Source organism: Portunus trituberculatus, chromosome 36, assembly GCF_017591435.1.
Source record: "Portunus trituberculatus isolate SZX2019 chromosome 36, ASM1759143v1, whole genome shotgun sequence".
Classification (NCBI taxonomy): domain Eukaryota; kingdom Metazoa; phylum Arthropoda; class Malacostraca; order Decapoda; family Portunidae; genus Portunus; species Portunus trituberculatus.
In genome coordinates, this window is record NC_059290.1 from 6,906,594 (window position 1) to 6,924,093 (window position 17,500).

At 41.7% G+C, this 17,500-nt stretch overlaps 1 protein-coding gene across 1 annotated transcript in view; it reads left to right on the top strand.

Moving 5' to 3' along the window:
- Window positions 1–8,811: 8,811 nt before the first annotated feature.
- LOC123513461 (fibroblast growth factor receptor-like 1) overlaps window positions 8,812–17,500 on the top strand; it is a 138,140-nt gene continuing 129,451 nt past the window's right edge. Inside the window, 1 exon segment of the mRNA XM_045270624.1 lies at window positions 8,812–9,821. Within this exon segment, the coding sequence (XP_045126559.1) occupies window positions 9,812–9,821 (10 nt within the window). The 5' untranslated portion in view covers window positions 8,812–9,811.

Genomic DNA, 17,500 nt, shown 5'->3' on the forward strand with positions numbered 1-17,500 from the left:
AAAGAGAAGAGAAGAGAAGAGAAGAGAAGGGAAAAAGAGAAAAGTAGAAAAAAAGTAGGAAAAATGAATTAAAAAGTAGGATGTTCTATTTCCCAGCATTCCACCTTCGATATTTGACATTTGGCGGGAAACTGAAGGGAAAAAAGAGGAAAACAGATGAAAAAAAGGAAAATAATGAGGAAAAGGCAAAAAAAGAGAAATATAAACAAAAAGGCAAAATAAGGAGGAAAACAGACAAAAAAAGGAAAAAGGAGGAAAATAGATAAAAAAAAAGATAAAAAGGACAGACAATAAAAGGGAAAAAAGAAGGAAAAACTAGCAAAAAAAGACAAAACTGACAGAAACAAGAAAAAAAGGAGGAAAACGAATAAAGATGAAAAGAGGAAAACAGACAAAAAAGGGAGAAAAGGAGGAAAACAAACAAAAAAAACGGGGGAAAATAGAGGAAAACAAAAAAAGCAAGAAAACAGACAAAAAGAAAAAAAATCAGGAAATATACAAAAAAAGGAAAAAACAAAAAGGGAAAAAAAGGAAAATATACAAAAAGGGAAAATAAGGAAAACACAAAAATAAAAGTAATTAGGAAAATATACAAAAAATAGAAAAAATAAGAAAAAAACAAAATAAAAGGGAAAATAAGGAAAACAGACAAAAAAAAGAAAAAAAAAAGGAAAATAAAGGAAGCCATTTTTCACGAAAGGACCTAAAACATAAACAGGGTTGAGACTGCGAGGCGGGAATTAAATATGAAATAAGGGCTTTTACGGGACGCAGGAGGGGGGAGGGCAGGGGAGAATGGCCCTTACTCCCCAGGGTCCCAAGGGTGTGTTCCAGGCGCCCCACCCCCACCCCCGCCCAGGCCCCGGCATAGCACTGTACTGCCTCCACTCAAGGGAAAAGTGTCGGGGGGGGGGGAGGCAGCCAGGAGGATTCTTATATTTACTCCTCCTTTTGATTGAGTTGCTGTCACCGTAAGCCTGAAGGAGGAGGAGGAGGAGGAGGAGGAGGAGGAGGAGGAGGAGGAGGAGGAGGAGGAGGAGGAGGAGGAGGGAATAATAATGATGGTAATGATGATGATAACAACAATAATAATAATAATAATAATAATAATAATAATAATAAGAAGAAGAAGAAGAAGAAGAAGAAGAAAAGAAGAGGGAGAAGAAGAAAGAAGAAGAGGTAAAAGATAAAGAATATGAATATGATGAAAAGATCAACAACAACAATAATAACGGAAACAACAACAACAACAACAACAACAACAACAACAACAAGACGAGGACGATGGCAGGGAGGAAGAAGAGGAAGAAGAAGAAGAAGAAGAAGAAGAAGAAGAAGAAGAAGAAGAAGAAGAAGAAGAAAGAAAAATAAGAAAAAGGAGAAGGAAGTATAGGACAACATTGATCACCATAGGATATTTATTCGATCACAGGACACCACAGGACACTTCACCATCATCTTCAGCATCATCATCCCACCATCCATCATCTTCACCATCCAGTCACCATCATTGCCTCCCTCCTTCCCTCCTTCCCTCCATCAGATGTGTCTCCGCCCCTCCATCACCGCGCCAATCTTCTCTTCCACACTTTCCTTTGCAATATTCATTCTCTCTCTCTCCACTTTCCTTCAGGTGTCCTCCGCAGCCTGTCAGGGCGTGGGGAGGGAAAATGTCTTGTCCCTCTCTCTCTCTCTCTCTCTCTCTCTCTCTCTCTCTCTCTCAAAAGAAAAGGGAAGGAAAGAAGAGAGGAAACGATGGAGGAGGAAAGAAAGGGAAAGTTAAGCTCTCTCTCTCTCTCTCTCTCTCTCTCTCTCTCTCTCTCCTTCTTAGTCTTACTTTTTAATTTTCTTGTATTTATTCTTTTGTTTTTCGTGTTTCTCTCTCTCTCTCTCTCTCTCTCTCTCTCTCTCTCTCTCTCTCTCTCTCTCTCTCTCTTTAACTCCTTTCGTTTTTTTATTTCTTTTCATTTCTTTGTCTATTTTTTTCATTTTCATTTCTTTTCTTCTTAATCTTTCTATGCTTTTCTTTTTTTTTTATTTTTCCTGCTTTTTTTCTTTATTTCTGCATTTTTTCCCTATTTTCTCCACTTTTGCTGTTATTCTCCGTCATTTTGTTCTCATTTTTATTCATATCAATGTTTTTTTTTCCTCTTGTTTTTTTTTCCTCTTGCCTTTTTAAATTTCCTCTTTACTTTTTGCTTACTTTATTTTGTTTTGCTGGTGTGTTTTTCTTCTTGTTTTTTTTTTGTTATAGTGTTTTTTCTTCTTTTCTGTGTTTTTATCGTGTTTTTCCTTCTTTTCTGTGTTTTTATCGTGTGTTTTTCTTCTGTTTTTCTTCTTTTCTGTGTTTTTTATTGTTTTCCTTGTTCTGTGTCTTTATCGTGTTTTTCTTTCTTCTGTGTTTTTTATCGTGTTTTTCCTTTTTCTGTGTTTTTATCGTGTTTTTTTTTTTCTGTGTTTTTATCGTGTTTTCTTCTTCTCTGTTTTTTATCGTGTTTTCCTTCTTCTGTGTTTTTATCGTGTTTTCTTCTTTTCTGTGTTTTTATCGTGTTTTCCTTCTTCCTGTTTTTTTATCGTGTTTTCTTCTTTTGTGTTTTTATCGTGTTTTTCTTTCTGTGTTTTGTTATCGTGTTTTTCCTTCTTTTGTGTTTTTATCGTGTTTTTCTCCTGTCTTTTTTTATCGTGTTTTTTCTTCTTTTCCGTGTTTTTATCGTGTTTTCTGTGTTTTTTATCGTGTTTTTCTTCTTTTCTGTGTTTTTATCGTGTTTTTTTCTTCTGTTTTTTATCGTGTTTTTCTTCTTTTCGGTGTTTTTATCGTGTGTTTTTCTTCTGTGTTTTTATCGTGTTTTTCCTTCTGTGTTTTTATCGTGTTTTTCCTTCTGTGTTTTTATCGTGTGTTTTTCTTCTGTGTTTTTATCGTGTTTTTCTTCTTTTCTGTGTTTTTATCGTGTGTTTTTCTTCTTTTCTGTGTTTTTATCGTGTGTTTTTCCTTCTTTTGTGTTTTTATCGTGTTTTTTTCTTCTTTTCTGTTTTTTATCGTGTTTTTTCTTGTTTTTTTTATCGTGTTTTTTTTTCTTTCATGTTTTTTATCGTGTTTTTTTTCTTCTGTTTTTTTTTTCGTGTTTTCCTCCTGTGTTTTTATCGTGTTTTTTTCTTCTTTTCTGTGTCTTTATCGTGTTTTTTCTTCTTTTCTGTGTTTTTATCGTGTTTTTTTCTTCTGTTTTTATCGTGTTTTTTCTTCTTTTCTGTGTTTTTTATCGTTTTTTTTCCTTCTTCCGTGTGTTTATCGTGTTTTTTCTTGTTCTGTGTCTTTATCGTGTTTTTCTTCTGTGTTTTTATCGTGTTTTTCCTTCTGTGTTTTTTTTATCGTGTTTTTTCTTCTTTTCTGTGTTTTTGTCGTGTTTTTTTTTCTTTTCTGTTTCTATCGTGTTTTTCTTTTCTGTGTTTTTTTATCGTTTTTTTCTTCTTTTCTGTGTTTTTATCGTGTTTTTTCTTCTGTGTTTTTATCGTGTTTTTTTTCTTTTCTGTGTTTTATCGTGTTTTTCTTTTCTTCTGTGTTTTTTATCGTGTTTTTTTCTTCTTTTCTGTGTTTTTATCGTGTTTTTCCTCCTGTGTTATTATCGTGTTTTTTTCTTCTGTGTTTTTATCGTGTTTTTCCTTCTTCTGTGTCTTTATCGTGTGTTTTTCTGTTTTTTATCGTATTTCCTTCTTTTTAACCTTTTTTGTGTTTTTTATCTCTCCTTCTTAATGTTTTTTTCTCCATCTTCGTTTAGTCCAATCTGAGCAAAATGTCTTTCCTTTCTCTTTTTTTTTTTTTTTGCTCCATTTTCTTTTCTTCCTCCGCCTTTGACTTTTTAATCTGCATTTTCTTATCTCTTTCTTTATCTAATCTCTACTTATACTGCCTGTCTTTTAAATCTATTTCATCTTGTCTTCTTTTTTCCCGTTATTCTTATCTATCTATCTATCTATCTATCTATCTATCTAACTATTTATCTCCTAATTTATCAGCCTGTCTGTGTCTCTCCTTCAATCGACCTGTCTATTTATCTATCTATCTATCTATCTATCTATTGGTTCTATTGTCCGTGCCTACCTTCTGTTAAGTGTATTTGCTCTCTCTCTCTCTCTCTCTCTCTCTCTCTCTCTCTCTCTCTCTCTCTCTCTCTCTCTCTCTCTCTCTCTCTCTCTCTCTCTCTGCTTCCTTCCTGTTCTCTCTCTTATATTTTCCATCTCTATCCCTCTTCGTTCTTTCTATATACATTCTCTCTCTCTCTCTCTCTCTCTCTCTCTCTCTCTCTCTCTCTCTCTCTCTCTCTCTCTCTCTCTAACACATCACGGCCATTATCCCTCACAAGGCGCCCAATTTCCCCTCACACTCCCGAACAATTTGAGGGAAAATAATGAACGGAGGAGAACAAGGTGATGAAATGCCTGCTCAGAGGGACAATTTGTTCTATGATTGCTGTAATTTTTCCACCTCTTGCTCTTGCTCCTCCTCCTCCTCCTCCTCCTCTTCTTCTTAGGGTTAGTTTAGTTCGTGTTGTCATTTTTCCTCCTTTTTTTTCCACCTTTTCATTTTTCTTTTCTTTTTTCTTGTTCATCTTAATTGTTTTGTCATTGTTTTTTTTTTCTACCTCCTCCTCCTTCTTCTTCTTCTTCTTCTTCTTCTTCTTCTTCTTCTCCTCCTCCTCCTCTTCGTCATTGTTTGTTGCTTTCCTTTTCTTATTTTTTCCTCTTTTCGTTTTTCTTCTTTCTTTTTCTTTTCCTCCTTCTTCACTTTAATTTACTTTTATTGTTATTTTCTTTTCCTGTTTTCTTTTTGTGTATCTTTCTTTCTTTCTTTCTTTCTTTTGTTGTTGTTGTTACTGTTAATGTCGCTGCTTTTACAATTAATGTTGTTGTTGTTGTTTTCCTCTCGACAATTTCAAGATGAGAAGACCATTTACAGAACACAAAATCTCTCTCTCTCTCTCTCTCTCTCTCTCTCTCTCTCTCTCTCTCTCTCTCTCTCTCTCTCTCTCTCTCTGCTGTTTTGGAGGCTGCTGTCCGGCCCAGATGTAGAGCCACTTTCTACCTGCATACGTGGAGCTGTTATGCCGCTGTAAAGCACTGAAGGGTGGCCAGGGACAGTACTGCTGACGCCGGCGCTGCAGGAGGGGCGGGGAGGCGTAGGGAGTGGAGAAGAAAGGAAGAAAGCTAAGGAAGGTTGGAATAGGAGGTGGAGGGAGGGAGGGAGGAGGGAGGAGGAGGAGGAAGGAAGGAAGGAAGGAAGGAAGGAAGGAAGGAAGGAAGGAAGAAGGAAGGAAGGAAGGAAGGAAGGAAGGAAGGAAGGAAGGAAGGAAGGAAGGAAGGAAGGAAGGAAGGAAGGAAGGAAAGAAGGAGAAAAGAGAAGTAGACAGAGAATAATGAATAAATGATTGAATGATAGAATAAAGGAAGGAAATGAAGGAAGGAATAGAAGAATAAGCGATGGAAGGATGAGAGAGAGAGAGAGAGAGAGAGAGAGAGAGAGAGAGAGAGAGAGAGAGAGAGAGAGAGAGAGAGAGGGTGGAGGGTGAAAAATGTAGAGACATGCGAAAGAACGAAGAGGGATAGAGAGGAGAATGAGAGAGGAGAATGACAGAAGGAAAAGAGAGGACAGAGAGAGAGAGAGAGAGAGAGAGAGAGAGAGAGAGAGAGAGAGAGAGAGAGAGAGAGAGAGAGAGAGAGAGAGAGAGAGAGAGAGAGAGATCTGATACAAAGGAGGGGGACGGAATACAAAGAAGGAGGAAAGAAGAAAGGAAGAATAAAGAGAAGAAAAAAGAGAGAAAAAAGAGAATAACAATAGAGAAAGCGTGAAATAAAATAGAAGAAAGGAGGATTTAAGAAGGAAAACTGGAAGAAAAGGAAAACTAAAGGAAAAAAGGAAAAGTGAGAGGAAAAAATATGAAAAAAGAACAGTCCACTGGAAAAGTAAACACAATAAAATGCAAAGAAAGGAAGAGAAATATTGGGAATGAAAAATAAAAAGATACTGAGAAAAAAACAAACAAACAAAAGACGAAATAAAATCATAAAGGTGCGTGTGTGTGTGTGTGTGTGTGTGTGTGTGTGTGTGTGTGTGTGTTGTGTGTGTGTGTGTGTGTGTGTGTGTGTGTGTGTGTGTGTGTGTGTGTGTGTGTGTGTGATTACGCACACTGTGTATCACGTGATCTAGGCCTACACGCCTCGTTAGTCTGTAAGGAGGAGGAGGAGGAGGAGGAGGAGAGTAAAATAATAGGATATCGTATATTCTGCTGATCACAATGAGATAGTAGTAGTAGTAGTAGTAGTAGTAGTAGTAGTAGTAGTAGTAGTAGTAGTAGTAGTAGTAGTAGTAGTAGTAGTAGAAGCAGCAGTAGTGGTAGTAACAACTGGCGTTTCAAGCAACATAGTGAGAAAAAGTAATAGCTGTAATAATAATAGTAGTGCCAGTAGTAAGACTAGCAACACCAAAAACAAAAACAACAACAACAACAACAACAACAACAACGGGTACGGTGGTGGCAGTAATGAAAACTTAATTGACAAGGACATTTTTCAGCGGCAGTCCGTAAGATTAAAACATCAGGTGCGCGAACAATTTACCTGTATATTGGCTCGGGTAATTAACTTTTATTTCGTCACGGAATTGCGAATTATATTATTTTTCCTAAAGTATCGATGTCAGTATGTGCAAATAAATGACTCGGCTAATAACTGATGTGTGTGTGTGTGTAATTCACCTCGATCGCCTGCTCTGCTGGTCACCCAACCAGTCTTCCCCATTACGGAGCGAGCTCAGAGCTCATTGACCGATCTTCGGGTAGGACTGAGACCACATCACACACAACACACACGGGGAAAGCGAGGCCACAAACCCTCGAGTTACATCCCGGACCTATTTACTGCTAGGTGAACAGGGACCACACATTAAGAGGCTTGCCCATTTGCCTCGCCGCTTTCCGGGACCCGAACCCGGGCCTCTCGATTGTGAGTCGAGCGTGCTAACCACTACACTGTGTGTGTGTGTGTGTGTGTGTGTGTGTGTGTGTGTGTGTGTGTGTGTGTGTGTATGTGTGTGTGTTTCACTGTCTGATCTGCTGCAGTCTCTGACGAGACAGCCAGACGTTACCCTACGGAGCGAGCTCAGAGCTCATTATTTCCGATCTTCGGATAGGCCTGAGACCAGGCACACACCACACACCGACAACAAGGTCACAACTCCTCGATTTACATCCCGACCTACTCACTGCTAGGTGAACAGGGCTACACGTGAGAGAGGCCGGGGAATCGAACCCGAGCCAGCGCTAACCACTGAGCTACCGGGCGTGTGTGTGTGTGTGTGTGTGTGTGTTTGAGAGAGAGAGAGAGAGAGAGATTCTCAAATTGATCACAGCTACGCGACATATTCGAGAGTGAATGATAAACAAGTGAGGGAGTGACGTGTGCGGCGGTGAGGGGCGGTAAGCGCTGCAGGAGGGAGGCAGAGGGCGAAGCAGGAGGGAGTCTCCTTAGGCCAATGCTGTCTGGTCGTCCCTCTGCCTGTGGTCGTCCTCCTGGCGCTTTGGGAGGGAAATATTGACGAGGATGAATTCTGGCGCCGAGGAGGAGGGTGCCGGGGACGCGGTGTCCTGCAGGGGGGCGGGGACCTCGCGGCGACGGAAGGAGAACATCCTGATCATCCTGGGGCTGCTGTACAGCGGCGTCTGCATGGCCCACAGCACGTCGTTGAGGCACAGCAGGTGCAGCAGCAGACTGTCATTTTTGGTACCAGTCATCTTCAGCGCCGCCGCCTTGCCGTCCTCCAGGAGAGCGGCGCCGCGGTAGTGGCCACCGGTGGAGTTGAATGCCACCTCCAGGGTGCTGGCGTTGCCGCCCCGCGCCACCACGGCGGCGGAGAGCGTCTCGGCGCCCAGCGGGTCGCTCCACTCCCCTGATATGTTACAGTTGGGCTGGCCCTCGGGCCACGGCCACGCCGCCCTTACCATCATCAGCAAAATTATATATTTCATGATATTAATGAAACAATTAAATCTTCAATAATTCCCACCCGCCGTGCAGATCAGAGTTCACGGAAGGGAGCGCTGCCCCCGCCTCGCACCAACCGTTCGATTTCTTCAAAGTCCGCGGAATTTTTGAGTCGCTTCAGCGGGGAAAATAGACTCTTTGAAACGGCCGCCGGAGGAGTAATTAAACCGTGAGCTGTCTGCGCTGTGCATTACGGCGATGGATTTCCTATGAAGTGTTTTATCGTATTCCGATGAGGGAATAATCCGGGTGTCGACCCTTTGAAGTCCCTCCCTCGCGCCTAATTAACAAAGCCTCCTCCGCGCCCTTTGTCCTCCTTCTCCTCCTCCTCCTCCTCCTCCATGCGGAAGCTGCAGCCAGGCTCAGAAGGCCCCGGGCGTGGGAGTAGCTTGGGAATGTCCATAATTAACCGATACTCTGCATACTTCATCGACGCGCTTCATCTTTAACACCGCAACACCTTCAACTTTCTCCCCCCCCCCCGTGACTTATTAAAGCCAATGTTCCGCCGAAACAATTTCTATAATATGAAAAAATGTTTCTCCGTGAATATTTGATTTCAGACTCAGCGACCCGCCACGGCACTGGCGAGGCGACGCGTTAGTGCAGGAGGTGAACACAGTGCCCTCAGCCTGACCAGCTTGAACCCACACTCCCCGACCGCCACGCCCCTGACACCACACCCGCGCCAGGCGACACCCAAACCCACACCCGCACCGCACCACATGCACCACACGCGGGACTGCCACAGGGCGCGCCTGGAGTCCTGATTAGAGGTAAAGTCGGCAAGAGAGACAGGATAAGTATGATGTGAGGATGTGACAAGGAGTTACTGGAGTGTGGAGTCTGGCGGTGAGGTGCGGGAGTGACCCGGAGGGCGGCGCCCACCGCCAGGAAGGAAGAGTGTGGAGAGAGAGAGAGAAGTCGAGGCAAGGCGAGGCATGGTGCAGCCAGCTTCCAGGGGCGGCAGTGGCGGCGCCCTTCCTCTGCCTTGGCCGGTGCTCGTCTGGCGCCACAGGTGCCTGAAAATCACCTGAGCGATGCCAGTGCCACTTCGCGCTGCCAGACGCATGCCTCGCCTTGCTGCCCCGCGCCGCGAAGGACAATTCTGGTGCTGCAGGGCAGTGCCCCGCGTGTCCTGCAGGGGCGGCCGTGTCATTGCGGCGTGTTAGGTGGCAGCATGAGGACAGAGGACGCCCCCTGCAGCAGTGCCTCGCGGTACGACACGCTGGGGCCGCGAGGGTAAAGTTCTGGTGCCGTGTGAGTACCAATCAGTGTCACCCCGGCACGGCGGGAGATAAAAGCAGCAGCGGCGGCCTGTGCTCACCACGCCGGCTCGCCACGCAACCCGCGCTGACGTGTGTCCCGCGCGATCGTGTCCATAGTTCGCGCCGCGTCCCCGGTGTCGTCGCGAGTGTGTCCTCCAAGAGGCATAGCCAGTCACAACTCACGCCCCAGCTCAAGTGACGAGTTCATTACCCTGAGGGCGGCGAGCCACCCTGGGTGTGCGGGAGTGCCGCGCCCGACCACCGCTGCCCTGACTCTGGACGCCCTAACAAAAACTAACATGAACACTAATGGAATAAATTCAATTAACCTTTATCAATGTAATTATTAAAACTGGTTGGGTTAAGGCACGTTAATCCTCGCCCTCCCCATTAGATAAGTAATCCACGGGACTCCGCGGCGGGGGATTACTGAGGCGGCGGGGGGAATGCCGCCCCGGGGGAGGGAAGCACCGGGGGAGTGAGCTGCCGCCAGCCAGGCCTCCGAGCCCCTCATGGCGCCAGGTGAGTCCTCTGCCCTCCTCGCCTGTGTTCCTGTGTTCCTTTATTACCTGCGTGTTTTACTGACTTGCTTTACTTCCCTTTTTATCACCTCGTGCAGTCCAGTACTTTCTTTATTGCCTTTCTTTCCTCGTGTCTTTACCGTCCGGCTTTATCTGTGTTCTCTTTATCGCTTTTACTTCACTCCCTCGCTTTACTGCCTTCATTTGCTACTTTTATGACTGTGGCCTCTGTGCTGCCACTGTTCCTGCCTCCTTTACCTGCTTCTCCTTTATTGCTTTCCTTCACCTGCCTTCATTTCCTTCCTGCAGCCACTAATGAAGCAATTTGAAAGGCTGCCATTGCTTCCTTCATTACAGCCGCCTCATGAGAAACAATGCAACAAAAAAAAGAAAACACTAATTCCATTTTTTCTTTTGTTTTCTTCTCCTTTCTTCTTATTAATGCTCTGTAATTATGCATCTCTCTCTCTCTCTCTCTCTCTCTCTCTCTCTCTCTCTCTCTCTCTCTCTCTTGAATGCTCTCACGTGTGTTCGTCAGTGCGTTTGGATCCTTTAAGTATAAGAGTACAATTCCTTTAAGGTTTAGTTTGGTTGTTTCTCAGTGTCCCCTCGTGTTGATTGTCTTTACTCCTGCTTTGCTTTATTTGTTTATTGTTCATTTGTTCTTTTTTTGTCACTCAATCTTTTTACGTCTATTCTTTTAACCCTTTCTTTTCTTTTCCTCTTTTTCTTTATTTTTTCCTTTTCTTTATTTTTGTCTTATTTTCTTTTTTCCTCTTTTATCTCAACTCTCCACTTTTATCGTACATATTCAGCGAGTCTTTAACGGCGCACTCATTTGCACCCTCATTTACTCACTCACTCACTCATTTATTCAGTAATCATGCTAATTTGAAGTTCATTCATTAAAATTTTCATTCATATTTTTCCCACCTACTTCTTGATTAGCATATTAAATTTCACACCTTTGATTAGAGCTCGCATGAGGGAAGCAGGAAAAGAGGGGAAAAATGAGGAAATTGAGGTGCTTGTTTACACTTTTCCTCTTTCATTTTATTCTTCCATTTATTGTTTTATTGTTCTCCTGTTTGTTGTAGTTTTTTTTTTAATATATCCGCTTTTTTATTTATTTATTTATTTTTTATTTTGATTCGTGTGTGTGTGTGTGTGTGTGTGTGTGTGTGTGTGTGTGTGTGTGTGTGTGTGTGTGTGTGTGTGTTCAATTCGTAATGTTTTTTATTTCTCTTTTCTCTCTCTCTCTCTCTCTCTCTCTCTCTCTCTCTCTCTCTCTCTCTCTCTCTCTCTCTCTCTCATTAAAATAAACGAATTCATAATGAAAAAAAAGTGGAACTGAAATAAAAAAAAAAAAAATCTGCGAAGAAATGACACACACACACACACACACACACACACACACACACACACACACACACACTGTCAATTCCTCACCTGAGCGTCCGACACCTGAGTTACGCCCGCCAGTCACGTGAACAGGTAAATATATAAAAGCCCTGTTTACGTTTGTTCTCTTGTGCTGGAGTGACGCGGCTGTTCACTCCGGCAGCGTCTGTGTTCGTGGAGGGAGTGTTCAGTGGCCGTGACCTCCATTCATTCATTCATTGACGAAGAAATATGTGTGTGTGTGTGTGTGTGTGTGTGTGTGTGTGTGTGTGTGTGTGTGTGTGTGTGTGTGTGTGTGTGTGTGTGTGTGTGTGTGTAGAATGAGTGCATGTCTGTTTTAAGTCCATTCATTCATTCACTAACAAAAGAAATGTGTGTGTGTGTGTGTGTGTGTGTGTGTGTGTGTGTGTGTGTGTGTGTGTGTGTGTGTGTGTGTGTGTGTGTGTGTGTGTGTGTGTGTGTGTGTGTGTGTGTGTGTGTGTGTGTGTGTGTGTGTGTGTGTGTGTGTGTGTATGAGGTATGAATAAATGTACGTTTAAAGTTCCTTAATTAATTCACTCACGAATGAATATGTGTATCTGTTAGTATGAATGAGTGAGTGAATGAGTGAGGTCAGTCTTCATTCATCTACTCATTCATTCATTCCCTCGCGAAGGAATAAATTATGCATATCACGATAAATGAGTGAAGTTGGTTTTCATTCATTCATTCATTCACTCACGGAAAGAAATTATGTATGTTACGGAGAATGAAGTCGATTTTCATCCATTCATTCATTCATTCATCGAACTGTATTGCATTTTGTCGTTAGTCTTCCTTCTCTCTTTCTCCTTCTTCTTTTTCTTCTCTTACTCTGCTTCCAGCCATTTTTTTTCCTCCAGTGGAAGAATTCAATGGTATGATTTTCTTGATTTAGTATTCATTCTCCTTCCACCAACACTGATTCTTGTTATCCCTTGTTCTCCTCCTCCTCCTCCTCCTCCTCCTCCTCCTCCTCCTCCTCCTCTAAATCGTTCTTTGGGGCTAATAGAAAATTATCGAGATTTACAGGTCGTGTTCTAGTATAAGATATTGTTCTTTGTCATGCTCTCTCTCTCTCTCTCTCTCTCTCTCTCTCTCTCTCTCTCTCTCTCTCTCTCTCTCTCTCTCTCTTTATTCATCTATTTTCTTCCTGAATCATACAACCTTTTAATACTTTGTGCCAGTAATCTTTCTTATTCTTGCTCTATTATCCATTAAACACTCGTCTTCCTTCACATCTTTCGTTATTCTTTTTCCAATCTCTCCTGCTTTTCAGTTTTCCTTCCTATTCTTCATCTAATCCTTTTTTTTTTCTCTTTTCCATTTTACATAACCTTTCTTAATACTTTCCCGGAGTGATCGACGGTTATGTGTTTATTTGTATGAAGTGAACGCCCTTTTAAACTTTCACCTGTGCTGGCTTCCCTCCTCACCTTTAATTAACGCCCAAATAATCACTATATCAGTTTTAACACGGCAGCCAGAACAGGTTAATTAGCACGGCAGTCTCTTTCTTCCTCACCTCGTTTGCCTCATCATACCTGTGTTAATTACCTCTTACTTATCCACGTGGCCTCTCTCCTGTCATTTACCTGCTTAATCACCTGTAAATAAGATGGAAGGATAGACAGGGAAGTGGATGGATATTAACTACCTAAACACACACAAGGAAAGTAAACAGACTAAGTTTTAATGTAAGGGTTAAGGAAATGAAAGCGATTATAAAGAGTAACACCTTCCTCCACGCACCTGTCCACACCTCCAATTACACACCTACCTTTCAATACGTTCTGGAAATGAAATGGTAATAAGGATAACCAAAGTAATGACATGTTCACACCTTCGCCGCCACACCTGTACCAACAACCCTTCAATGCACACCTGTCCACACCTGTACGTCCCTTGCTCCCTTACATCACACCTGCAATTATCTCACCCCGCCCACACCTCACCTGTACAAATATCTAACTTTCACACCAAGACTTTATATTTTTCTCTCTTTTCCTCTCACATCTTTACGTAAAAGTTTATATCTCTTCCTCTTGCCTTGCGTCTGCCTTTGTCTACCTGTCTTGTCCTTGTTTGCACCTGTCATTCTTTAGATACGATGGAAAAATGTGTTACCTGTATATATGTGTTTATTTAATGCTAATTCCCTTTTTTACCTTGATTTTTCGGTGCGATTAGACGATTTAATTTGCTTTAGGAAACGTCTATAGAGGTCAGAAGATTAATTACCAGTCTTTACTATTCTAATCCCCCACATAAGTTTCTGAAGCTGTATAAAATCGACAAATTGTAACCTGAATGAATATGAAAACACCTCCTGGTACTGAGGAGATTAATGAAATGGTGGAAAAAATATGCACGTACAGAATTGAAAAAGAAAAATTATTTATGCAGTAAAAAAAAAGAAAAAAAGTTACGCTGAGTGGCAATAAAAAAAAATAAAAGTATAAAATTCTCATGATTTGTCCAGTATAAAAAAATGAAATCATAAATATATAAATAGATTAATAAAAAAAAAAAATTAAAATAGGTGCAGCAAAATCTCAACTCTCCATTTTTATCCACAAACTCCCAAAAAATGGATACATAAAAAGGTAAAGATTGATACAGTGCCAGCTTCCGTCCATTGAGTAAAAAAAAAAAAAAAAAAAAAAAAAAAAAAAAGGAAAAGGGAAAAAGGGAGGGAAAAAAAATCTTATACACCGTGGTGGCTCATAAAACAAGCAGCTTAGAGAGAGAGAGAGAGAGAGAGAGAGAGAGAGAGAGAGAGAGAGAGAGAGAGAGAGAGAGAGAGAGAGAGTTTTATTCACGGATTCAATAAACGAGGAATGCAACAAACACCAACACAATGAAGAAAAAAGAAAGTAACAAATAAAAAAGAACGAAAGAAAAGCAAGGCAGTCTCTCTCTCTCTCTCTCTCTCTCTCTCTCTCTCTCTCTCTACGATGTGAAATAAAAAAATAAATAAAAACTACACAAACAAAACGCACCGCTCCGATTTCACAGGTCAATCTGAGGAAGAAAAAATGTAGAAAAGAAAAAAAGAAAAAAAAGATGAAAGGAAAAATATAACAAACAGGGAAAACGAAGAGAAAAATAGAGAAAAAATGGAGTAACACCTTCCTCCACACCCAGCCACACTTTGACTCTTCCACCTGACCACACCTCCACCTCCTCCACCTTCTCCACATCTTAACCTCTTCCCCTTCACAATCTGGCTACATATCTCCCTTCCACGTCATCCACATCAGTTCTTTCTCCTCCTCCACCTACTCCACATACCACCCTCACCCCTCCATCTTTTCAATATGCACACCTTCACCTCTCCCACCCTCACAATCTGGCTACGCATCTCCCTTCCACCTCTTCCACATCAGTTCTCTCTCCTCCTCCACCTGCCACACCTGTTACCTTCAATCTAAACTCCCTCCATCTCACTCATCCACCTGTCCATCCGTCCACCTGTCCGCCTGTCCCGAGCAAGTGGAGGGAGAAGATCCACACCAATCAAGTGGGAGGGAAAAAGTTTGCCTCACCGCTAGGGAAAGTGGAGTGCGTGTGGAAGAAGTGGATTAATGATGGAGGGATAGCTAAACACGTGGCCATCAAATATGAAGTCCAAAAAGAATAAATGAATAAATGAATAAATGAACAAATAGTAACAGGAGGAGGAGATGGACTCGACTCAACTTCAAAGCACAAATACTGAGATCCAAGAAATTTATTAATTCATCATGAAAAAAAGTAAAAGAAAAAAAAAAAAAGATCAAAAGAGAAAACCGCAAATATTCTCAGATCCAAACCTAACCTTTCTCTTCATAACCTGTGTGTGTGTGTGTGTGTGTGTGTGTGTGTGTGTGTGTGTGTGTGTGTGTGTGTGTGTGTGTGTGTGTGTGTGTGTAACGGTGGTCAATATACTGTCTATCTTTCCCTTTCCTACTATCCATCATTATCTCCTATTTCATCTTTATTTCCTTCTACTCATGTGTCTCTTCTATCTATCTATCTATTTTATCTATCTATCTATCTATCTATCAATCATCTTTTCTTCCTTTAATCTTTTCCTTCTATCTATCCGTATTTGCGTACATGAGTGTGCATAGACGAGGAGAAAACGAGTAGGAAAAGAAAAATAAGAAGAATACAAAGGAATACAAAGGAAGGAACAGACAGCAACAGCCCTACTGGGCCTAACGAGGCTGTCTGTGTGCCTATGCTACCACTACAGATGCTATAAGTTAGAGGCTGAAGGACATCAGGGTTCAAGGAAGAAGAAAAGAGGCCACAGGGAGAGAAAGTCAAAGATGTGATAGGAAAGATTGAAGGAGAAGTGACACTATCTAGTACAGTAACTACAAACAAAAAAGGATATCTTATGAAGGCGCAAAGTACGTCATTTGAGGGGTTAATGTGAAGTGAATGTCCAACCTTTTTTTAAAAGTTTCTATCGTATTGCTACGGACAACATGTGCTGGGAGAGAGTTCCAGACATTTACAATTCTATTGAAGAAATAATGTTTTGCCTCGTCTGACCTGAAACGTTTACCTGTAATCTTGTAGCCATTATTTCTAGTGGTGTTGGAGCTGTCAATGGTGAGATAGTTGTTTACATTTATGTTATCAAAGCCCCGGAACATTTTAAATAGTTCAATCAAATCTCCTCGCATACGCCGCTTCTCTAAACTGAACAAGTTGAGTTCCTCAAGCGCTCCTCGTAAGGCTTGTTTCGCAGTCGTGGGATCAATTTGGTGACTCTTCTTTGGACTCTCTCCAGGTTGTCTATATCTTTCCTATAGTGGGGTGACCAGAACTGGACACAGTATTCAAGATGAGGTCGGACGAGTGCATTAAACAATGTGAGAATAACCCCTTCTGATTTAAATTGAAAAGTTCTACCGATAAACCCAACCAGTTTGTTTGCCGTTTTGACTACTTCCGAGCAGTGTTTACTTGACTTGAGGTCTGAAGTAATTATGACGCCTAAGTCTTTTTCCTCATCAACCTTAAGAAGCTCGGAACCGTTCATTGAATAATTAGTATGATCATTATTGCTACCAATGTGCAACACTTTACATTTATCTACATTGAAGCTCATCTGCCACTTGTCTGACCAAGTGGCTAAGCGGTCGAGATCTGATTGTAGTTTTCTTTTATCCTCCGACGTGACTACTTTATTCATTATTTTAGTATCATCAGCAAACTTACTTACTTTACAGGTGAGGCCCTCATCGATATCATTAACATAAATAAGGAAAAGAACCGGGCCAAGCACAGATCCCTGTGGTACACCGCTTAAGACTTCTCGCCATTTTGAAAATTTACCATTTAAAACAACGCGCTGTTTTCTCTCAGAAAGCCAGTCTTCAAGCCATTTGAGAAGTATTCCATCTACACCATGTGACTTCAATTTACCTAGTAGCCGCTTATGGGGAACTTTGTCAAAAGCTTTTGAAAATCTAGATACACAACATCTACTGCCTTTGTTTCGTCGTACATGGTGAAAACATCATTAAAGAAGTCAAGTAAATTAGTCAGACAAGAACGTCTGTTTCGAAAGCCGTGCTGTGAGTCATTGATTAAATCATTTACTTCTAGAAAGTTGACAAAGTTATTGCGAATTACAGTTTCCATTAATTTGCATACCACAGATGTGAGGCTGATGGGTCTGTAGTTACATGGGAGTGATTTGTCGCCTTTTTTTATGCATGGGGGTTACGTTTGCTAACTTCCAATCCCTAGGAACCTTACCACACATAAGAAGTGACTTGGTGAATAGCAATGAAAGGGGTTTACATATTTGAAATTTAGCTTCTTTCAAGACACGTGGTGCAATACAGTCTGGGCCGGGACTTTTGTCAGTTTTCATTTTATCAATTGCTTTAATTATTTCGTCTTCTTGAAAATCGCAGACACTTAATGGGGTTACGTTATGGAATATAGGGGTGGCTCAGGGACTGTAAGAAGAAGGAGGAGGAAGATGAGAAGCAGGAGGAAGAGATAAAAATAGTAAGACAGGAAGGAAAGAAGACAAATGAAGGTAAAAGAACAAGCACACCTGACCAATAAAGACAAAACAGGTGAGCGACATGCAAATTAATGAGCGTGAAGGCGGATTTAGGCTGCCAGGTGAGCACAGGTGAAGCGGAGCGGCCCAGGTAGATAATGGCAGGTGAGTGTGTGCCTCCAGGCCGCCAGGTAATCGCCAGGTAACGAGTTAAATAGAGTTTACGTCAAGTTTACCGGAAGGAT